The sequence below is a fragment of the Podarcis melisellensis genome (genome assembly GCF_964234715.1).
Source record: "Podarcis melisellensis genome assembly, chromosome: 6".
In the NCBI taxonomy this organism is placed as follows: domain Eukaryota; kingdom Metazoa; phylum Chordata; class Lepidosauria; order Squamata; family Lacertidae; genus Podarcis; species Podarcis melisellensis.
Window position 1 is genome coordinate 96,301,597 of NC_138538.1, and position 24,505 is coordinate 96,326,101.

Consider the following 24,505-nt stretch of genomic DNA (forward strand, 5'->3'; position numbering starts at 1 on the left):
GCTCATTGACTTTGTGATTTGCTTGGAGGTTACGGGTTTGACATCTATTGCTATCAACACATGTTTTTAGTTTGAGTTATTTCTTCCCTCAAGTGTGTCTTCTACAGTGTGAAAACAAATATGTTGTTAAATACACACCCTAAAAGAAGTAAAATGGCAATATGAAGAACACATAAAAGCATATAAAAATGAATGAAACAAAATCAGAGGATTCAAATGCACAGCAAACTCTGACAAGCACAGAGTTTCATCAGAGCCCACTAATCCTATGGCAGGAACGGGGGGGGGGGTGTGCTAAGAGGATGCTGTCACTGCCATTAACTGTTGGGCAGGCCATCTGCTGGTCTGCAAACAAGCACATGGGAGTGGGGGTTACTAAGGAGAAGTCCTGAGGGTAGCTTTCCTAGGAAACCCCCTCCACAAGCCTATAACTGGGTCTCTAGCCAATTATACTGCTGCAAACCTAGCTCAAAAATGTTAAAGGCAGTGATGTTAACAATAGGATTGCTACTACCATTTACCTGGCTAGCTAAAAAAGCTTCATTTGTAAGGCTTGACGTTGGAAATGACATTTGAAAGTTGCAGAACACAGTATCTTCAGAAATGTGATTGAAACTAGGAGTCTGCTAATCACATTATTTCTGCAGACCTGCTTCTGGAGAATATAGGGCTTCATCAACATGCTCAAATATTGCACAATCTTAAGTATTCAGAGCCCAGCAGCACAAACCAAACACTGGTCCATGGAACAATTGCATATGTTTGCAACCCTCCTACCCAAAACATACATTACAGACTGCATGCGTGTTATACATTTAAAGCACATTTGAAGCAGATTTCTGTGCACTAGTTTGCTAAGGGTTGCTGAGAATTTTAACTCTGTGAGAGGTAAACTACAGTGCCCAGAATTTGGGTGGGTGGGTGGGCACACATTCAGGGCATGGTGTGTATGTAAGGAAAACACTGGGGCCTAATTTGAATAGTATAATGTCTGGCATCTGGTGGGCAGGACTTTTGTGTTGTGCTCTGGAATTGGCCCCTCTCTTGGGGTGTTCAGTTCAGTTAGAGAGACAAATTCTCATTATTGCCTCATTGTGTTGTTTTAGTTTCTCTCAGACACCATGTTGCTGTGTGACAGTTTTCTTTATTATGAAAGCTTTGTTTGACAGATACGTGAGCCACTTTCTTTGTTGAAAGAAAAGAAACCCTGCTGAAGAATGGGGGAATATCTTAAACTGGGTGAGTGAGGAGATATTCTCAGTATGATGGGAGGATTGATTTTTTAATCACCCCACCCTCCACAACAGTGTATGCAGCCAAAAATCAACCGAAGACAATCCAGACTCCCAACTCTGTCAGAGGCACAAACCAACTTGCATAACTTGCAGGTTCTTCAAAAAGTGTCTTGGGAACTATGAGCATTGCCTGATGGAGATTCCTAGCCCTCCTAACAGAAATATAGCTCTTTGAGTTCCCAGGGAGATGGAGCTTCTATTAAAGCAGTTGAAATGCATGATGTAGGCAGGCCCTGTGTCTCTCCCCACTCTTCTTCCCATCCCAGTCATTGGGCTATTCCACCTACACCTTCCAGTCCTCTCCCCTGCTGCCCCCCCCCCAGCATGGCCATTTTGTTATATCTGCAGGTGCTGGTCCAAGCAATACTTATTTTTATGAAACCATTCTGGGGGCAGGCATGCTTCTCATGCAAGTGCTCTTAAAAGCAGGCTGGCTGGGCGTTCTCTTCCTCTCTATGTTGTCATCCCATAGCTGCCACCTTTAAGACCAGGAAAGGCCATGTGTTGCAAAGAGGAGGGCTGGCTTGCGAAACTGCTTTCTCCCAGGAAAAATGAGTAGGATTACATTGCTTTATTCATTTTGCGTGTTTTCAACAAAATGAACGAAGAATAGTTTTAAGAAGTAAAACAGAGCTACTTTCTCCTTCTGCTGCTTCTCCAGTTCTGCTGGGTCTATCTGCAGTTTCGTATGTGCAGTATATATCCAGACATTCCCACATCGAGTTGAACATTAAATCTCCTCTCAGATCAAACATTGCTTGGCCTCCCTCTTTGTTTAACCTGCTTCAGCTGGTCATTCTCCTTTGACCTTCCCACCCCCTTTTTCCTTGTTTTGGCTCTGGCTGAGTAGAAGGAACACTCTTACTGACTGGGATGAACTTTGCCAAAAGCAAGCAAACCAGCCATTTGCTCACCCTGCCTTAAGAGGAGAGAAAGCCCCAGGAAGGAGGAGGTAAGAGATCCCAGTTCTTGAAAGTTTCTTTAAATCAGAGCCAGTCCAGCCATTCAACCAGGTGAGGTCACCTGCCTCAGGTGGTGGAGTTTGGGGTACTATTAAAAGACAGCAAAGGGGTAGTTCCCTCATTTATTAGTAAAGCCCTGCCTCAGTGGGGCAGCCATTTGAATTTTTGCACTAAACTGTCTGGGCATGCTGTAGAAAAAAGGTGATTAATTGTGGAACATGAGACAGGTATATCCACAACATGCACCTTCTCATCCTACAACTTTGGGCCACCCAGTGAAACTGTGAAAGATTAAGGCGAAGCAAAAGAAGGTGCTCTGCCATACAATGCAAAGTTCAGCTCTTAATTTGTGACCACAAAATGTAGCAGTGAAGGGTCTGGCCAATTTTGATGGCTTTAAAAAGGGTATTTGGTGGATTCAAGGAAGATAAGACTGCCATTGGCTTCTAGCCATGATGGCTGCATTGTGCCTCAAAGGCACAATTGGGGCAAACAGGTAATTTTAGACGCTGGACTTAATGGCCTTACTGGGGGGAGGGGTGGCTTTTAGACACTAAGATAATCATAGAAACAGAGTTGGAAGGGACCCCAAGGTTCATCTAGTCCAACCCCCTGCAAGGCAGTCACATGTATTACTTCAGTTGCGAAGCATGCAGTTAACATTTCTCTCGCCACTCCCACCTGGCATTCCATGCTTGACAATTGTTTCTACATCCTGAAGGCATTAGAGCAAAAGAATGAAAAAATAAAATTGCCAGTCCCAATTTAAAAAGCAAACAAATATGTCCAGTTCTGCATTTTAAACTCTCTTAGATTACAGCACCATCATTACAGGAGTAAAATGCAGTTTGCTTCATCTGTCTTGCTCCTGAACTCATTCACTGAGGAATAAGCACCATTTTGCTTACTCTCTGATACTTCATGGGTGGCTGTTTCAGCAGGAAGTGCGTAGGTGGTTTATCTGTATGCATGCTCATTTATGTCTGAGAAAGCTGGATCTCTTCATCTTTAGTCCACCCCCCTCCTGCTTACAGGAAGATGCAGCTCCCACTACTACTTCTCATCTGTATGTTGTCTGCTGTAACTCCACACCACCACTTAGTGAAGGATGTATGCACTGCCAAGCCAAAGGATATCCTTGTAAACCCTATGTGTATCTACCGCAACCCAGAGAAGAAGGCCCAAGAGGCTGCAGCCTCTGGGCCGATTCAAGAGAACCTTCCCAGCTCTACCAACCCACGTGTCTGGGAGTTGTCCAAGGCCAATTCTCGCTTTGCTGCCCTCTTCTACAAGAAACTGACCAGCTCCAGGAATGCCAATGAGAACATCTTCTTGTCACCCCTCAGCATCTCCACAGCCTTTGCCATGACTAAGCTGGGGGCCTGTGGCAACACCCTCCAGCAGCTAATGGAGGTAACGTGGGGGCAGGGTTATGTGGGGGCAGCCTTCTTGCATAAGACTGAGCTGGAGTGTTTCCTTTCGGAAGACTCAACGATTTCCACTCTATGCTTGGTTGTTAATCTTTCCACATGGTTTTTAGGTATTGGTTCAGGAAAGTAAAGGTAAAGGGACCCCTGACCATTAGGTCCAGTTGTGACCGACTCTGGGGTTGCGGAGCTCATCTCGCTTTACTGGCCAAGGGAGCCGGCGTACAGCTTCCAGGTCATGTGGCCAGCATGACTAAGCCGCTTCTGGAGAACCAGAGCAGCGCACGGAAACGCCGTTTACCTTCCCGCCGGAGCGGGACCTATTGATCTACTTGCACTTTGATGTGCTTTCAAAGTGCTAGGTTGGCAGGAGCAGGGACCGAGCAACGGAAGCTCACCCCGTTGCGGGGATTTGAACTGCCGACCTTCTGATCAGCAAGCCCTAGGCTCTGTGGTTTAACCCACAGCGCCACCTGCGTCCCTTAAAGCTCATCTAAAACCATAGGCCACCATGAATAAAGAATATCACAGATCGGCATGTTGCATATAGGGCAGTTGTGCAAACAGAACAAGTGCCCATCAAACAAGACTCCCCCCCCTTTCCCCCCCTCTCATGTGTCCCTAAATCTGCACTGGAAGGTCATACATCCTTAAGTGGGACATCTCAGGTTGACAGAAGCCACCCCGGCTCCTGATCCCAATCCAGAATGTCCTGCTTTGGCTCCAATGCTCTGGCTGTGCCTTGTCCCCGTCACTCTTCCCCCTTCTGTTGTGGCACTTCTAGAAGCTGACGTCCAGAAGTAAGTCTCTGGCACCGGCTGAGGAGGAGGAGGCCGCAGCTTCCCCTAGGCTGTGTGGACTGGCACTGCACCTCCCAAGACCATGTGGACCAGCGCAGGCTTCCCAGCGTCTGCCGAGGCAGAGGAGGCAGACCACCTAGATCTGTACATACAAATTTAAGTTCTGAAAATCATAAGCTTTCAGTTACCAAAAACAAGACAATCTTTTCATCCTTGTAACTATGGATTGTGATTTGTTTGGAACGTCAGGTCCACATCAGGCAAACGGGCATATCCACCTGGAGGTCCATATATCTCTAAACCATGAGCTCTCCAGGGCTGTTACTCAGTGGGGCTTGTGCAGGAGGACTTGCAGGTGGACAGTGCTCTCCAGGGGCATAGCTAGCTACTCTAGGACCCAGAATGGTGGGGGTGGGGCAAGCCCCTTATGGGGGCACGGCGGCGACCCGCTCAAGGGGGCGCTGTGGCAAGCTGCCTACAGAGTCTGCCTGGTGGACGCAAGCCCCACGCGTCATTCCCAGTGCTGCCCCACCCAGTGGATGGACCGTACCCCCCTTCCTACGCCCCTAGTGCTCTCCCTTGTCTCTTCCATCAACATATGCTGAGCAGTCTCATAGATTCTCTCCCCCAAGGGACAGAGGGGAAATTGTGCTCTCCCCCCGCAAATAACATGTTTCATCTTGAAAACTAAAGCTTCCTCCAGACTCTTGGTATTTGGCTGGAGAAATTAAAGTACATACCAGAACTTTAGGGCTGTTCAGTTAAAGTGGATGAAAGGGCTCTCTTGCCCTAGCACAACAAATCCAGTTTAAGAAAGAAAATGACATTTTGTGATCAGGAAAGTGATGAGGAAAGATGTGCAAACACACCAGAAGCAGAATGTCCATTGTCATAGAACTACCTCACAAACAAATCAGTACAAATGCTCAGTAAATACCAGACATAGTTTGACCATTGTGGAAACTTAATGTCAGGAAATCAGGATGAATGTAGAATAAACAGTGTAGAGTAACCAGCCTCATATAAGCATATTTGAGTCAAATTAATGCATGAAGGGGTTAAAGCAGACATCCCCAACCTGTAGCCCTCCAGATGTTTTGGCCTACAACTCCCATGATCCCAAGCTAACAGGACCAGTGGTCAGGGATGATGGGAATTGTAGTCCAAAACATCTGGAGGGCTGAAGGTAGGCGATGCCTGGGTTAAAGCCATAAAGTAGAGCTTAGCCTAGGTCACTTCCCCTCACCTTGGGAGGAAATGGGCAACCAAGCCTTTCACTGTCTCAGTCTACATGTGAAATCAGTTGTGTGAGGAGCTCCAACCACATGGCTTTATCAACAAGAATGCAGTCTGAAACTAGCTTTTTTCTATACCAATGGTTTAGGAACTTTTACCATTTTGTAATCAAGCAATATTTTACTGCCTGTGCAACTTTTTTCTGACTGCTGTATGGAAAAGTACATGAATCTGACCTTTGAATAGTTTTGTAACGTAACCATTTTATAAGTTCCCAAACATGTGGTCTGCCTGTGTGGTAGGGAAGTGGGATACTTAGGACCTCAGTGGAAGGGCACATTTTTAAAGTTTTCTATTATATTTCCATCTTTTCTTTGCTGCATGTTTTGCCATGTTAAATCTCTGCTGGGGTTTTTGCCTCAAACTTGGGTCGAGGCTTCCAGGATCCCAACAGACAAAGTAGTAGCAAGTGCATTATAAGCTATGGTAGACTAAAAATGTCTGCCTCTTCAGATGCATCCATTTGGAAATACAGTGGTGCTTCGGGTTACATACGCTTCAGGTTACAGACGTTTCAGGTTACAGACTCCGCTAACCCTGAAATAGTACCTCTGGTTAAGAACTTTACTTCCTGTTTTTCCAGGTTTTTCAGTTTGACACCATTTCAGAAAAGACATCAGATCAGATCCACTTCTTCTTTGCCAAACTTAACTGCCGACTTTACAAGAAAGCCAACAAATCATCAGAGTTGGTGTCAGCCAACCGCCTCTTTGGGGAGAAGTCCTTCAGCTTCAACGAAACCTATCAGAATGTTAGTGAGGTGGTTTATGGAGCTAAACTCTGGCCTTTGAACTTCAAAGTGAGTCATAAATGTGATGATGCTATTAAGAGGTGTGAATATATTTCTTATTCTCTTAGACATTTCTGAACTTGAAGGATGAATACTGATGTATGCAAACTAGAAAACTAGCTGGTTTTCTGTTTTGTTTTGTTGCTGTTTGGGAGCTTAGTTCCCCCTCCACGCTCCACATTCACTTTTGCTCCTCAAATGACTCACATCCCAGCCTCACATCCAGACCTGATTTCCTCCTCCTCTTTGCCCCCTCCTACTGGGCTGCCCTGCGCCTCCCAGCACTTTGCAACTTTACTTCATTTGTTCCGTGGTAATATTTTCTAATTCTGTGCTAATTTACTTCTGGATTTGGCTGCTGTTATGGACAAGTTATAGGGTTTCCTGTTTCTTAATGAATTGTTATGATGGAAAAAATGGCATAAAAACATTATGTTCAGTGTGAATTAAGATTTTCACACCTATGGTTTTTACTTTCAGGGCTTTGGCTTAGAGTCATTCTCTGGATTTTTTCTGTTTATTTCAGAAAATGCATTTGTTTCATAAAATTTACATACTACTTGATTGTAACCCCACCCCTGAAGCAGTTTCCATGTCAACCAGACATTGTCACAAGTCATCAATAAACTGCATTTAAGACAGTGTATGCCACAAAATATGCTTCCACCCCTCCCCTATGGTGTTACTCTGTTATTTCATTAGTGTTGGCATAGCGATATTACCTCCCCACCCATATGCAGGTCCTATTCTTTTTACAGAAGGTCAAGACAAATGGGGTCCATTGAATTTCCCTTGGAGTTCCAGAACTGCAAACTATTACCAAGGAAATTCTCTCTCACAGTCAGAAACTGCTGTGATTTGAGCACAGTTGCCCTGCAAGGTGCATTCATTTACAGTGGCATGCGTGTGCCATTCACTTATAAACACAGCCGCTTCCCTTAGTGCACATGTCAGTGCTACTTATGCCCCTACGGCATTTTTCTTGGTTTTTTAATCCTCCAATTCTGTCAACTGGCCAAGAGGACAATTTGTACTGACCTGTATAGTTTTGGCTGGTTGGTAACCATGACTTTGGACACATGACCAACCACATGTTTTTTCCAAATAGGCTGATGGTCTTGTCTCCAGTTCTTTATTGAAAGGCATTATGTCCTTTACTGTAGGTGTTGAACAATAGTACTGAGGGACTGTGGTTGAGAAATTCTATTAACTTTGAACCAAATTAAATAATTAAACATCTGAATACTTTGTCTGGTAGAATGCGAGATTTCATAGAGCCTTTTCTATGTCCCACGTTTCAGGAGAAGCCAGAATTATCTCGGGCACTCATTAATGACTGGGTGGCAAACAAAACAGAGAAGCTCATCAAGAATGTGATCCCGGAAGGAGGCATTGATGCCCTCACCGTTTTGGTACTAGTCAACACTATTTACTTTAAGGTATGGAAAGGTCACAAGAGTGACATTCTTGAAATGTGGTTTAAAACTTGCCCAGAGAGGGGAGAGGGTCTGTTGATGGAAGGAGAAAACCAAGCCTAGCTATGTTCCTGACGGCAGGGTGCGTGTGGCAGCCATGCCCCATGATGATGCTGGCTTCACAAAACTGACCAAGAGGCCGATGCCAGGAATATAGCTAGTCCACAGAGAGGATGAGGAGCCAGTTGTGAGGGACATTGTCTGATTGCCTGCCCAACCTTACAAGGCATAATTGTAAACATCAGTGGGAATGGAAGTGAGATCATCAGTTTGTGTATCCGAAGCCTGTTTCTGTCGTGATCTCTTTCAATGGGCACTCACTCAAGACATCTCAACATGAAATAGTTACTATTGAACCTATCTTAACAAAGGTGGGGTTCCCCCCCCAAATCTTCAGGTGCTTTTGTGTAGATCCCAATCCATTTCAGTGATACAGAGCCATGTGTGGTAATTATTCCAGATTAATAATTTCCTTCTGGGGAGTAAACCTGCATGGGGTTGGTGAGAAATCAGGGCCAAAGTAAATTGCGCTGGGTAGTCCAGATCCCTGGCTTCTGACTGATTGTTCTCTTTTATTTTAATGCATTAACCCAGGGCCACTGGAAATCAAAGTTCGAGCTCGAAAATACAAAGGTGGAGAACTTTTACAGAACTGGTTCCGGGCCTTGCCCTGTGCCTACCATGTATCAGGAAGCGACATTCAAGTACGCCTCTATTGCAAGCTCCAAAGTGCAGGTCCTGGAGCTGCCCTACAAAGGAGATGACATCACCATGGTGCTCATCCTGCCCTTTGCACAGACCCCCCTGGCAGAAGTGGAACAGGGGCTGACAGCCGAGAAGCTGGAAGGCTGGCTGAATGCCCTGAGAGAGGTCTCCATCTCAGTGCATCTGCCCCGCTTCCGTGTGGAGGACAGCTTCAGCCTGAAGGAGAAGCTGCAACAGATGGGGCTGACGGATCTCTTCAGACCGGAAGACGCCAATCTGCCAGGTGAGTCTTGAAGGGGTCCTGTGCTTGGAAAGAGGATAGGATGCCCCTCTGCCCTTCCAAGTAACCACCCTCAGCCTAACATTTTATGCATAGAAACTCACACCTGGCAAAAAATGTTTTTGCTGTTAAAAAATAAGGGGGGGGGGGATACATTCCGTTTCAAAGATCCTGGAGGTTAACAACTTGGATTCCCAAGATTCTCATATTTTATTTCAAAGCATAACAACTTTCTAGACCTCCTTATTGTAAAAACATCCTTCCTTGCAGGTTTTTAAGCAGAGGTTGGATGGGCACCTGCCATGGATCCTTTAGTTGAGATTCCTGCATTGCAGGGGGTTGGACTAGATGACCCTTGGGGTCCCTTCCAACTCTACAATTCTATGATTCTCTATGTTGGCATACCCGTGTTTGGTCTCATGAAGTTCATGGAGCTTCTACGTTCTGCTTGTCACTCTAAAATCTGCAGTCACCTACTAGATGTTCTCTGCCCCTTTATTTACCGGCACCACTTCTCTTGTTGCCACACTGATGCTGTCATGAAAGATCCAAAATCTTCAAATAGATTGACTTCAAAATAATATATCCAGTTTTAACAATCATATGCAAAACTTTGCTTATATGCTACCTCCCTGCCCCAGGCCACACATACAATTTATCAGGAATAGCCTTGGTCTCATTACCATGAGAGACAAAATAAAAGTAGCCTCTCCAGATTTTCTAAGAATGTATATCAAAAAGTAAATAATAAGCACATGGTAAAAACAACCCTAATTATAAAACTAAACAAACTTCTTTACAATTATATTTTTTGCCCTGGTTTTGAAAGCCCACCGTCCCCAGGTGTATTTGAGCATCTGGCGGATAAAATGGAAGTCTTGCTCTGAAACCCTGATTATATCAGGTGTTGGGGGTGTCTTTGGCCCCCCAGATTTTGCTGAACTAGAACTCCCTTCAGCCTCAGCCAGCATTAGCAATAGTCAGAGGTGATGGCAAGTTGTAGGTCAGCAACTTCTGGAGGCCAGAGATTCCCCACACCTGGTTTATATGATCCATCAGTTCAGACCATCAACATGCATACAATCTCTAAGGTCAGTTCAGAGATCCATCTTGTGCCACTTTGAAGTGGTAGATAGAAGTCCATCACCATATGCTGGAGGGCATTCTAGCTACGGCCTGCTCTCTGCCTTCTAGTGCATTCCTTCTCTTCTGCAATCAATTTTAGCCAGGTTTCTGATGCAGCTCTTTCTTTCTTTCTTTCTTTCTTTCTTTCTTTCTTTCTTTCTTTCTTTCTTTCTTTCTTTCTTTCTTTCTTTCTTTCTTTCTTTCTTTCTTTCTTTCTTTCTTTCTTTCTTTCTTCCTTCCTTCCTTCCTTCCTTCCTTCCTTCCTTCCTTCCTTCCTTCCTTCCTTCCTTCCTTCCTTCCTTCCTTCCTCCCCTCCCCTCCCCTCCCCTCCCCTCCCCTCCCCTCCCCTCTCTCACACACACACACACAAGCACATGGCTCCCACCTTTTGCATCCTCTCTACAGTGCCATAAGTGTATATATTCCATCACAGGGGTGCCAATTTGAATAAAATATTTGAGGGGGGGCAGGTAAGCCCCACTCCACAGAATTGATCACATGATGTGGCTGGTACACACACACACACACACACACACACACCATTTGCTGGCAATTTCTCCACAGACTCAATGCTTAATAGCCACATCATAAACTCCTGGGCCGCCTGCTTTTCCCCAATTTATACTGTAATATTACTGTAATTCTTGTCTTTTCCAGGGATAATTTCAGGTGCCCGGAGGGATGTTTTTGTATCTGAAGCATTCCACAAAGCCTCTCTAGAGGTAAGCCGGTGCTGTTCTCATTGCCGCTTTCAACCGCCTTTCAGATGGCTGCAGCACTCACACACAGGGGCTATCTCAAAGGTATTTGTGTTGCAGCAGGTATCATTTTAGGAGAGACATTTCCACCATTGTAAGAGAAAAGGGACGCGGGTGGCGCTGTGGGTAAAACCTCAGCGCCTAGGGCTTGCCGATCGCATGGTCGGCGGTTCAAATCCCCGCGGCGGGGTGAGCTCCTGTCTTTCGGTCCCAGATCCTGCCCACCTAGCAGTTCGAAAGCACCCCTAAGTGCAAGTAGATAAATAGGTACCGCTTTAAAGCGGGAAGGTAAATGGTGTTTCCATGTGCTGCGCTGGTGCTGGCTCGCCAGAGCAGTTTTGTCACGCTGGCCACGTGACCCAGAAGTGTCTCCGGACAGCGCTGGCCCCCGGCCTCTTGAGATGGGCGCACAACCCTAGAGTTGGACACGACTGGCCTGTACGGGCAGGGGTACCTTTAAGAGAAAAGGGCAGATGCCTCAAAATGGTGATTACATACCTTCCAACATTTGTCCGATGAAAATAGGGACATCCCATTGCTCCAACATATATAAAAACATAATTGAACATTTAAAAACTCCCCTATACAGGATTGACTTCAGATGGCTCGGGGTCAGATAATCCATATCCTCCAGCATTTCTCCAGTGGAAATAGGGACATTCCAGGATCAAATCAGAAACTGGGACAGCTTCTCTAAACCAGGGACATCCCTGGGAAACTGGACACTTGGAGAGTCTGCCACTATACTTTTGATCAGCATGTGTATATATTTCAAAATCTGCTTTCCAAGTAGTCAGGGGGGCACCTATTTAGTTGATTAGTAAATGAAACATGCAACCCTAGTTATGTTCTCAAGGGATAGGGCATCATGGAAGAAGAAAGCCCTTATTTCTATTGGTCTCCAGTGCAATTGCTCTTTAAAATATGTGGCCTAAATTCTGTGCATCTTTGATTGGCAGGTGAATGAAGAAGGCAGCGAGGCAGCTGCTTCCACAGCCGTCATGATCACAGGCCGTTCATTTCCTCTGAACAAACTTGTCTTCAATGCTAACAGACCTTTCATGGTGCTCATACGGGAAGTTGCCATCAATGCCATTCTCTTCCTGGGCAGAGTAGCCAATCCCTGCGCTTAACACTTCAGGTTGTTTTTCAGTGGTCCTCCTCCTGTTTGGAAACAGCTAATAAAAAGGTATCATTGCTGTTATCTCTCTTATAGTATGACATGTTTTCAAATTACAACTAAACCCATTCTTACTCAGCTGTGCGTTTTGACTCTGAAATGCCTTCATCATTATTATTCTGTTATTATTTTTTATTAAATTTGTTTACCGCAGGGCAGTTCACGACATAAAATTACAATATGAAAACACAAATATATAAAAATGCATAATAAAAACAAAAGCAAAGACAACAGGAAGACTTGCAGGACAATTTGCAGAGGCAAAGGGACCATCTGCTTGCATATTGTGTGTGTTCCCTCTTTCATGTCTTTCTCTTTCCATCGGTCCTTCCTGCATTTTCTTTTTCCTTGAAAATCTGAATCTTGGAAGAATAAATTGAAGATACAAAGGTTTGTTTCTCACAATTTACTACACACACCTGCCTCTTGAGCTATGTTTAGAGACAGTAGTTTATTAACTGGTGGTACCTTAATTTAACCTTTAAGATGGCAGATGTTTGGAGAGGCTAGCTGCACCACAAGAGAGGTGTATTGGGGAATGATCCCTCCCCCCACCGCCCTGTGAATAACATGGCCACTCTATTCCTAAAGACCAGGAAGAGTGTGCCAGCTATTTGGAAGCCATTCCCAAATGATGACAGCTTTACTGAATAAATAGTTGGCTATGCAAATTTGAATTCTAACGTTGACTTTGATTAATAAAATGAAGGCCCCAAGTCCCATAAATGGAGGTTGAACACAGATACAAGGTATAGCAAAAGGGGTATCAAAACAAAAAACACCCTGCCTGCCCCATGGTGTATATAGCAATCTGTGCATTTATTTCCACTTAAGAACAGTGGAAGCATTGAAGAGCACTGGAAGAGCACTCAAGATCCTACTTGCACCTTGAACTGAAATGAATTCTACTCTCAGTATATGCCGCCTGATTCTATGCATATTTACTCAGAAGTGATAATCCTTTAGTTCTATGTACCTTGCATCCTTGTAATTGTGCATAGGATACAGCTTTAGAGCGTTTCTTTAGCGGCTGCCATCTTAGCAACATTTTTTAATTGCTGAAGAAGATGGCTGTTATCTTAGTTGTTCATTAAAGCCCATGCTTTGGTTTTTGGAAGAGCCTTTGCCACAGAAGCGAATGATATAGGGCTGCAATCCATGGACAATGGCAAAACCAGGAAGGATAGGTTGTACAACTTGTGACCCAAGAAAGCAAACACAGCCTACCACTCATATTGTGCTTTGCGCTTGACAACTTTCCTGGTGGACCACTGTACATAGCTACATTTGGCTTGGTGACAGAGACTTGGTGACAGAGACTTGCTTAGTCTGACAGATTCAAACCCTTGCTGGTTCCTTGCCCCTGGTCAGATTTTGCAGTCTGTGCCAATCTTAGAGCTCACTAGTTCTAAAATAGTTCTGCTCCGAAATCATACTACTTGGTGCTCAATCCCTGGAAGAGTCAGGTGATTGTGTGTGTTCTGTAGCTATGTAATGCTGGAGCTGCTGATGTGATATTGAGTGATATTGAGTGGTTAAGGGCATGAGGCATGTATGAAGCTACCACTGTGAAAGCTGAAGAAGCTGAATGATTTCAGCTTGTCCATGAAGACCAGTGAGGGGCTCCAATAAATTGAAAAGACATGGGAAAACTGACTTTGCGTGAGTAGTGAAACTTAGTTTGGGGTGTAAGAAACTTTGTTTGGGGTGTAAGGCACTACCGCTGGTATGCTCCTTCAGGGCTAGTTTGCACACCTTTGGTCCCCACCTTGCACTCAGTTCTCACATGTGGTACCTACAAGCTGTCAGCATGCAACAGCGGCCACAGCCTGGGAATAGCTTCGACTGACAGACTTCACCAGATGTGGGTGGCTGATGGGTCTTAAACCTCGGTGAGTTAAGTACTTCCCTGCATGCGAAGAAAGGCTCCAGCAGATTGGGTGGATGAAACCAAGAGTGGGTCCAACGATCAAGAATGCAGTTTCTGCATGTGCTGTAGAGGGAAGTGAGGGGCAGACAGGGCTCATCAGTCAGGGAAGGTAGTCCATCTAGAGAAGGAAAACTCTGATCCTCAATCTCCACAGCCTTCTAGGACATCTTTGGGAGAAGAAAAGGCTAAGGAGTAAACCCTGCAGAAATCTGGAATGAAGTCCCTAAGAAGGTTGGATGGCGCTTTGTATGCCTCCTTCCGGCAACTCCTGCAGCCAAGCTGGTGCCAAAAGTATTGTTCCGCTTTCCTTTGGGCCACATCAGTGAGGCTGATCTTGTCATTTGGGCAGCTCAGGACCTCCATCCACACTGCCCAGGCTTGTGCACTGGGGAGGTCACTTCAGTGCTGCTAACATACCGGTTTGACTTCACCCCTGGAGGTGCACTCCATCGTCTCGCAAGACAGATGGGTGGCAACAAAAAACCTTAGTTTGGGGACTGGTGAGGTGGTACACAGGGCTGTGGACAGACAGCCAAACAAAAGACAGTGCACTCCAGTTTTGAGTATTAAACCATTTAATTCTCAAACCACTCACATGCATAACATTTCTTTTACACAGTGTTAAAGAGGAAAATGCATTTGTTTTAAAATACAAACAGAATTTCAAGTATACATTTATAGAATTTTTCAGAGTCCTAACCCAGTTTCTAAGTTTCCATTCACATTGTTTTTAAAGCTGTTCAATGAGAGCTTTTAGTTTATTTATTTTTGCTAAACTGCTTTAAATAAGTTTGTACAAGTCTTTATCTTCAGTGTTGTTTTACTCTCCCCACCACCACCAGCACCACCACCAAAAGACACACTCACAGAATAATGACCATATGACCTCCCTTTTGTTTTCTTCCTCCATGTGCATGGAGATCAATGGGAGAATAAAGGATGCACCAAATGTGGGTTTGGGAAAATGCTAATAAAAAATAAATTGGGCTGTTCTGCTATCAATTATTGTCAAACAACTAGATCACATTTCAGCCTGTTGGAGAAGTGAAGTATGAATTCTGTTGCAATGCAATGCAATACAACCAAAAAAGAGCAGTTCAAGAACTGCAACAGATATCTTGTGTGTTTCAGATTCACAGAGCAATAGTTTTAAAGGGTCTGGCAGGTGGTGGTTGATTAGTTTTTAAAGGGGGGGGAGGGGACACATGATTAGGATATTTCTGTAACAAAAGAAGAGTTATACATTTAAAACTTTAGGAGTCGGGCGCAGCAGAAGAATCAAATTGGATAATTCACCAGTGACAGTGATCCATTCTGAGCTGCAGTTTGCTCAAGATTCCCACACATCCCACCAAAAGCCAAACCACAGAAAGCGGGCATGAGTGTCACCCTTTGAAATGCCACCAAGTATCTATCTGTGCTGTGCAATTCAGACAGATATCCCGTTGATGCTCTCATTCGTGATGTGGCAACATGCACAACGCATAGCTATAATGCACGGGTTCAAGGTAGAAGCACAGCATCCCAAACCACCTGTACTTTACAGGCACTCTCATTTGGCATGAGTGGCATTCAAGAGGGTGTCACCCTAGCCCATAACATCCAATACAGGGCCAGCTTTCAGTCTGTCTCAGCAAGAATCCACCCAAGAACAGATTATTGAGGCAGAAGTTCAGGAAGAGAAACATGTGGAAAAGTTAAAACCTACAGAATTTCAATACAGGTTTGATCCCATGGCAGTTTAGTCCATCCCTCTTTAAAAACTTAGGTTCTGTGGCTCAGCTGATCATTGAAAACCACAGCTTAGCTCATGAGAACAGTCAAAAATTGGCTAGCCCGCTTCACAAAAGCCACTGCATGCCAACGTTCTAGCTTTCACATTATTGAGTGGTGTGGATATGCTGAGACAGAAAAGGGTACACACGGTGCCTTTGCCTCTGCAGATAGAGGAGGCAGCAATGGTAGGCAAGGTTAACATCACCACTACCCATTGTCCATCCAAGACAACCCTCCTGCATGTAACAGGTAACAGCCACAGAGCTTAAAGTGCATATGGGAGGGACAGGAGAAAAGAGGTGAGGGTGCTTAAACAACCTACTTAAAGTGCCACACTACTTTTGAAAGCTGATTTGCAATAGATGCTGGAAAGACGTAGCTGAGCTGTAATACTTAGATGCATTTTTTAACAACACAGGTTTGTCTTTTCTTGTACTTGTCAGCAAATGAAGCTGCGTATTTCACATCCAGGCCAGGGATTACTAGCATCACTAAAGGGGGGCTCCAACTTCCCCCCTGCACCTACCAGAACTTTGTCCCGCAATCTGTTTCGTAGGTCTCCAAGCGGCCCAGAAAACCATCCCTGTCAACAAGACTGCATGATAAGAAACATAATCTAGAGCTCCCAAAGAGGAGCTTCTCTATAGATTAAAGACCCTCATTTATCTTGGGTACTGATTTTCCAAGAAGTTGCAGACTATTTTTCTGTAACCTACAATGTATAATCAGCTAATCTGAAAATGTAAGCTTTGTGTTAGTATACTGGACCTAGAAGAACCGGCTTGCACACTGTTGGGTATGATAAAAATATCCTGGGATAACAGGAATCTGCTGACAACCAACAGTAAAAACCTATGAAAAACCATCCTGAAAAAGTCATCTTTTGGACTAACCCCAAATTGCAAAACAGGACTGAGTGAGAAGGGTGAGGGGTGGAGGGACTGAGCGCACCCCCCCCCTTTGGGTGGGCTTTATGTTTAAACTCCACTGAATTCAATTTACAGAATGTAAATTGGAATTTTGTAATCTGAAATTTGTGCATCAGATTAGGTTGAACTCTAGGTGGTAAAAAGCATGACTGCAAGGCCAGCAGCTGAAAAGCAGGATCTTAGTTATGCATAGATCAAGTAATAGCACCAGAGAAAGAACTACAGAATTGCTTCTGACGTGTAGAGCGCTGATTATGAGCTCACTGAAAACATTCAAGAGTTTGTTGGGTGGAATTCAGGATTGGAATTTATACATTAGCGGTTGGGATCTGTGTGTATAGAGAATACACTTATTGATACTACACATGGAGACAGGGAAAACAGGTGGAACTAGACACACAGGGTACTGTTTTCAACTGCAACTCTGAATTTGGTGGAACATCTAGCTCGACCCTGCTCTCAAACCTAGTTTGTCTCAGGGAGCTCATTGTTTAGGCAGAGAGACACCTTCTGCTTCCTGATATTTAGGGGGGTGGGGTAAGTACTCTGGAAAAAGAAAGAATGAAAAGTCTCTGCTGAACACACTGGCCCCAATACACTGGGATGTGCTCATTTGCAACCCTTCACATTAAGTCATTTAAACTTAATTGCCAGATTGATTTGTTACAAATCAGATGAGACCTTCAAATGCAATACAAAGCCTCACTGAATTTCAAAACTCACTTCTGTTAATCTACATACAACTGTACTCTTTAGTCTAAGTATCCCATAGGAAAAATATGTACCCAGTCATCACCAACTGCCATTATTAGTAGTTTAAATATTTTTAATTGGGTTTGAATCTCCTGGAGATATCCAACTAATCATTGTCTGGTGCAATTATCAGGTAATCACAAACAGAGAACTGCCCTCAATGCCTTCCAAGATATTGCAAACCATCCCATTCACAAGCTCTGTTAAAGTTTGGCAGCAGAAAACAACCACATGTAATTCAGTCAAGAGGAACAGCAGAAACTTTTACTACAATAGTCACTTTCTTGCAACTATTTTTCTAGATGAATTGTACTTTGCATCCCAACTTTATAAAATATTCTGGGCCACTTTGCTTTCTTGTCTCTTTAACCTCAAATGCACAGCTACCTTCTGGCTAAAGCCGAGCAAAGTGCACCCTTAAGAGCTTGTTCACCCAATTAGATTCATTTACTGAGCAAGCAAAAGATACTGGGGGCTTCAATGCACAACGCGAGAAAACCACGAAATAGTCTCCATCCTCAGAGGCAAAAGAGAAAGTTTCTGTTACACCAACCATTGCTGAAATATTCATTTTGGAGAAGAGACAACACTAGTGTTTACTTGCAACTAATGTCATGATCCTGTTCTGATTTAACATCGTAACAACTAAATGAAAAGCAGACAATGACCAATATCTCTCTCTACAACACTAGTGCAGCCAGTTAAGTAGTGAATTAATCTTATAATCTATGGGGCACTTACATATTCAAAGCTGCACGTTAATTTAGAAGGCAAAACTAAATTAGGAAATCACGGTAGGTTAAATAAATTATTATGCACACATATTGCAGCAGATTTTAAAAGCTTGCTATAGCTGCAACTGTGATATTTCAATGAGGTCACCAGTGGAACTGCGCGATAAATGTCCTCTTTTATTGGTTTTCGCATCAACGCCAACACTCTTTAAGTTAAAAGGTAAGGGTTAGCTAAGGACTTACTGCCATAAAGGAAGAAAGAATCAAAGTATGCTTGATTTCACTGCTGCCTAAAGGTGGGCGGTAACGTCTTTGTCCCTTGGGGGGACATGCACCTCCATTGTTCTGCTTCCCAGTAAGAGAGGGCCAGGACAGGTTATGCTGAGGTCCGCATGTTCTGTGCAAGAAAATTGCACTGCACTGATGAAGCAGGCAGGGCATTGCCAGACATGAGACAATTATGCAAGTTAAATAAATAAATACACAAATAAATACTAAATAAATGGCAGAATTACTTGCCAAGTGGTGTCCCATCTCTCCCCATTGTGCATGACACAATGAAGTTAAACTACTAAAGAAGGGCTCAGGGAATTACGCTGGAATTTGCTACTGGGGGCTGTGCTGAAGAGGCCCCTTTTGGGAACTGTTTATACCAACAGCTCAAGGAAGCCCTGGAAGAGGAAAAATGAAGAGGTGCAGGGAAATATGTCTTGAGACCATGGCTAAAACAAACACCATTAGATGTACTGCGAGTTAAGTAAGGTTCAACTCCATTTTTGCAATTCTGGCAACATCTACAGGAGATAAAACAAGTGATTTAAGAAACCTTCAGCCAACAGTTAAATCTGAGCATGGAAACTTCACAAAGCCATTGCATAGTAGTTTCAAAATACATCAGTGTTTTTTTTCCAAATAGCACTACTGATATGAGTTGGCAAGCTCTGGAACCTGCCAGCAAATATGCGACCTTGGCTGTCTGACGAAAGACGGTGGAAGATCCAGCGTGGATGCCAGGAGCATACTAAAAGCTCAACACTTCATGGCACTTGGGTGACTTGAAGCATCCAAAGGAACACACATCTCAACCTCTGACTATTCCTCAAGGTCCCAGAAGCAGAATATTGAAGACACAGTCCATAGGACTTTCACCTCTCCATTCCACATATGCCCATGCCTCAAAACAGAATAAAAATGTAATTTCAAATGCTAGTAGTGCTTTAAACACCTTGTTCTAAAGTTGTAAAAACAACAATGTACATTATGCATTTTTCTCCAGGAGCACCATGAAGCAGAAAGTAGTTCTGTTCAGGAAACAAAACCTGAAGGGAACATGGAAGCTGCCTTAAACAGAATCACATTCACCGTACCGTCTGCACCTATTTGCCTCAGCTCTCCAGGATTTCTATCCCAGCCCTGCCTGGAAATGCTGGGAATCTGGGACCTTCTGCCTTCAAGACAGATGCTTGACTCTCATGTTCTTCCACAACACAGGATTCTCTGGCAAATTGGAATAATATTGAAGAACGAAGTCATGGCAGGCCTATGGAACTATGGAACAGAATCCTCTATAAACATAAGCGAGAGGGAAAAATGGAGATGGGCACAAATCTATTCAAATTATGTCAAATGGTCTGAGAGGCCCATTAAAGCATTACACAAAAACAAACAAGGCAGGAAGGAGTGCCACGTCCTTATGGAGCGGGGGTCTGCCTTACACAGCAACATCTTAAGCAGGTCTTAGCCAGTGTCTAGAATCCACTGATAAATGCAGCAAGGGAAATGGAACAATAACCTTCCTTCCCCCTGCATCTGTAGCAGCTCAAATGGCCATGTCTGATCATCTTCTCACCCTGAAACTGTGTTTCATCAATTGTCCATCTGGAAGAAGCAGCTACAGTTAAGGTAGGGGACAAACATTTGGTTTACAACAGCCGTGGTATGCTACACCCATTACAAACTGGCGTTCCGTAGGAACATTCCCACTGCAGAAGGCAGCTGCAATGGGAATGGGGGAGGTTCTGGAGAGGATGCAAAAGTGAGAATTAATATGTAGTTACGACATGCTTATTCCCCCAGGGAGTCAGGGCAGTGGAGATGGGTCTTTCCTCAACCTCTCATAACAACCTTATGAGGTAGGTAGGTTATGCGGAGAGAGTGTCTGGCCCAAGAGTCACCCTGAGAACTTCACAGCTGAGTGGTGTGACACCACACTGGTAATGGGAGGGCAGGATGTGGGTGCTGAGGCCCACATTCACACAAAGCGGCCTTTGGGGAAACAAAACTTCTCCTCAGCTTGCATGGACAGAGACAGATCATGCTCTGGGAATCTACCACCATTTGCTATCCTCTTGAACACAGAAACATCCATTTCCATGTCACATAGCAACTGCAGGGAATTAACATCAATCTCTGAATTGATCCTGGCAATTATCCATGTGCCTGAGCAGGCAGTGAAATGATTATAGTACACAAAGTATGATCCTATTATTTTACTTGCTGCATCAAACTGCTGAAATCGACCTTAAGGTCAGACTTCATATGGACTGATTGTCAAAAGGTGCGCCTCAACAGAAATCTTATTTCCTGTAATTTCAGGTTGTTTCTGCTTTTACTTTTTGCAGATTTAGGATGCTTTCCATAATTTGTTGCATAAGCACATAAGCACTTTAAGTAGATGGCAAATACCTCCACAACCCCACACATGTAGAATCCCAGCTGGAATATGGTACATGGCAAAGAATCTGGCTACTCCTATAGAATCCTCTCTGCCCTACTTCTTCTGGCAGAGCAGGGGTGGGAGAGAAGGAGGAATGTATATTTCTTGTTCCCATGGTTGTGACACGCTACTGCATGAACCTTGGCCTTGTAAGTGCTTCTTCCATCACGAACATACAAATCTCATAAAACGCAGTAATGTGCACTTAAGTACCCTGGAGAAAATTAGTTATACCAATAGCTATTAACCAGTATAGCTAAGCAGAGGCCGTATACCAGTACAAGATGCTGAGGTCAAACAGCAGGGAATGGCACTTCCCTTCCTTCCTGTGAAAGCTGGGCCAGTTGGACTTTTGGTCTGATCCAGCTAGGCGCTTTTTATATTCTTATTCAGGAAAAAGTGCTGGTAGAGCCCACCAAGAATTCCACCATTTCAAGAAGTGGAGCTTCTGTTTGCTTGTGTGTCCCTTCTACCACTGTGACTTCCAGTTACATTCTCACTCTGACCACATTATGCAAGACTTCTGCCCAGGCCTCTTCACCCATCCCTCTTTTATCCATATTTTTTTTTGCCAACTTGCTTCTTGTCCCCAAATTATAAATTTTTCAAACAAATTCAAAGATCAGTTCAGAGCAAACAGAAAATGTATGTAAAATAAAATTTACAACTATCATATATTTTATTCCAAGCACAGGTCACATTTGAATGGTACAGGAGTTTTTTGTTTTCCTGTTTAGGAACAAAATAAAATTATGCTGCATATAACCTTTAGTGGCCTTTAATATCCAAGGCCAATGTTTTTTCTTCACTGCCAATATAACATGTTTGACAAATTTTCTTAACTGTGCTTTTATTTTAAAGAGCTAATCATATTCAAAATGAAAGCATAATGTTAAATAATGTACATAATTTAGTCTAATTTGCATAAAGTCATTTATTAGCATAAGTTTATAGGTGCAAGATTTCATTTTCTCAAGTGCAAACATACCAACTAGTCCCAACTATATTACTGATTTTTCTCTAACAGACTCATGATTCAGATATCTGATCCATAGCAGGTCCCTGAACTGCGTAACACTGATTCAACTATGTAGATCTCCCAGGATTTATGCTATAGCCACAATATGTAATATAAGAAACAATTTTCAAATAGACTAAATTTTAACCCAGGAATATTAAAGCAACTGGTTCCAGCCATTTTTTCAATAAAAGAATCCACAGTCTACCAAGTCACATACCAATCTGGAAGATTAATGGTTTCCTATTAATGGTACCCAATCAAACTTCGGGTCTTTCTATCCTTCCCAGCTATGACCCCAAAGCTTTTAAATTCCACTTAAACTAACTTGGTTTGTTTCTTTAATTGAATCAAACAGCTAAATTTTTTTCAACATGCATAGCTGGTACAATCTTGTGCCAAATCACAGACAGTATTTTTTTTTTAAGAATGAGTTTAAGTTTTGCCTGGCCAGAACATAGAACCTGTTTGAATCTGGCAGATTCTGGGTTGTTGCTGTTTTTGACTGGGCACAGCAGTTCCATTGGTGTTATACTGAAACAGAGAATCTGCACATAAAAACAACAACCCCCCGCTAACAAGATAAATAATGTTTAAAAACTTAAAATTCTTGGCAATAATTAGCTTTAAAATGTGTGCATACTACAAGTTTCTATTTGACAAAGAAGTCTGTGTTATTGAAAAACCCACACACTTGTCAATACTTTTGCTCTTTTCCTGCCATTCTTAAGGCTCACACAGGGTTTTTGGTATGCACACTGAGCTCTGCACCAGCAAAGGCAGCTCTGTTCCCAGGAAAGTTCCATATGCAAAGAAAGAAGGGTTACCAACTGTTTTAGATAGCATTTTCCAAGATCAAAAGAATAAAGTTGCCCCTGCTCATGGGTGAAAGCTGGCCTAAGCACACCTCATTCCTCAGAAACAACATAGCAACAACCAGGGCATCTTGCTATAAATAGAGACAGTTCTGCTGGCTGGCTTTTTATTTCATTTTCTGCTCCATAGTGCTACTCGCCTGCTTAAAGCCAAAAGAGGTAACTTATAAATGCAGCCCAGCTGTGGGCAGGGTTATTGCCTAGGAAAGAGATGTGGAATCTGTGGCCCACAATATTGGTCTCCATCAGCCCCAGTCAGCCTAGCCAGTTATCAGGGACCATGGGAACTGCACTCCAACAAAACCTGGAATACACCTGGCTGGCTACCAGCTTATTAAGGAGAGAGATGGAAAGTCGCACGCAAAGCCAACAGATGTGTTCCGTATTTCTAACACACGTCAGCAAAGCTCTGTTTTGTCCCCATGTATAGTCAGTGGGGCTCTGTTGCCATTTCCAACCCAGAAACAGAGTGCAGAGTAAACCAGCTCCATGGACAGCCAACACAAACTGGTGCTTTAATCCCCAGGTTAGAGACTGCTGCAAACAGCCATTCACTCTGCCGGACATGACTTTGAACAGCCAAGAAAGGCCGTGCAGTCTGGCGCTGTGATTGACTCCGTCCACTCAGTTAACTGACTCTACATCTGTTCACCAACAATTGCTAGTTACCGTCAGTGAACAAGCAAGCAGCAAATTGCACAACTGTTCTACACAATCCCTACCCCTCTTTTAACAAATGCTAGCATTTATTTAAAAGTAGAATTTACACAATTGCTCCACCTTCATGAGGAATTTATTTTACCATGTTTTCATTTCATGGTAATAACTTGAAGCTTGAAGCATCCATCGCTGGACTAATATCCCGAATGGTCTGTAACTGCCACAGAAAGATATAACTGATCCTAACCACCTTTGTTTCTGTGGAGTACCTTGGAATATTTTAAAATTCATATTTAACAGGCATCGCCCTGTATATACTTGCTGTTTTAAGGATGTGTGCACACAAAGGGGGGATTAATCTGGATTAAGACCATTGTTACAATAAATCTTCAAGCCACTTTATGACAACATACAGAGAGGCACTGAAGTATAAACCCACCGTCACCTCTAAGGTATGCTGTGAAAAATGCATCTGACACTCCAAAGTAGTAAAGTACACAATTCAAAGGTGCTTTAAGAAACGAAAATGGGCACGTATTTCCACTAGAAATTGCAGGAAAATTCTGAATGCTGGGAAAGTGCCAGTTATTTCAGTTTGTCTCATCTGATCAAACTCAGGGTTGTATTCCATGCTGAGCAAGCAGACCCCTCTTGCACAATGGGATGTTCCCTTCCTCTCCTCCCACTGTGCCCCCCCCCCGATTCTGAGAGCGCATGGGGGGCTGCAGGGGAGAAGAGAGGAAGGGAAAGTTCAGCTCTGCAAGTGGAAATCTTTTGAGCTAGCAGAACTGGAATACCGGAGACCACCATCACAATCCAATCCCATATATGCTTAATCAGCAACCTCAACTAAGTTCAGTGATGCTTACTCAAAGGTAAGGACATAGAATTATAATCTACATTTAATATCATTGTTCTCAACTATACACATATTTTGTTTCCCATTTCAGCAGTGATATGGTTCAGAATTACATCAAAGTCACTCTATTGCTTTTCGCAAGACAAACACATAGCAGCACGC

The 24,505-nt window shown here is 43.6% G+C and overlaps 1 protein-coding gene across 1 annotated transcript; it reads left to right on the forward strand.

Annotated features, from left to right (window-relative positions):
• The first annotated feature begins 2,089 nt into the window (after window positions 1-2,089).
• Window positions 2,090-12,171, forward strand: SERPINC1 (serpin family C member 1). Its single transcript, XM_081915140.1, has 7 exons — window positions 2,090-2,247; window positions 3,292-3,670; window positions 6,364-6,579; window positions 7,872-8,009; window positions 8,640-9,033; window positions 10,813-10,877; window positions 11,873-12,171. The coding sequence occupies exons 2-7, from the start codon at window positions 3,296-3,298 to the stop codon at window positions 12,044-12,046; spliced, it is 1,362 nt and encodes a 453-aa protein (XP_081771266.1). The 5' UTR covers window positions 2,090-2,247; window positions 3,292-3,295; the 3' UTR covers window positions 12,047-12,171.
• Window positions 12,172-24,505: the final 12,334 nt, after the last annotated feature.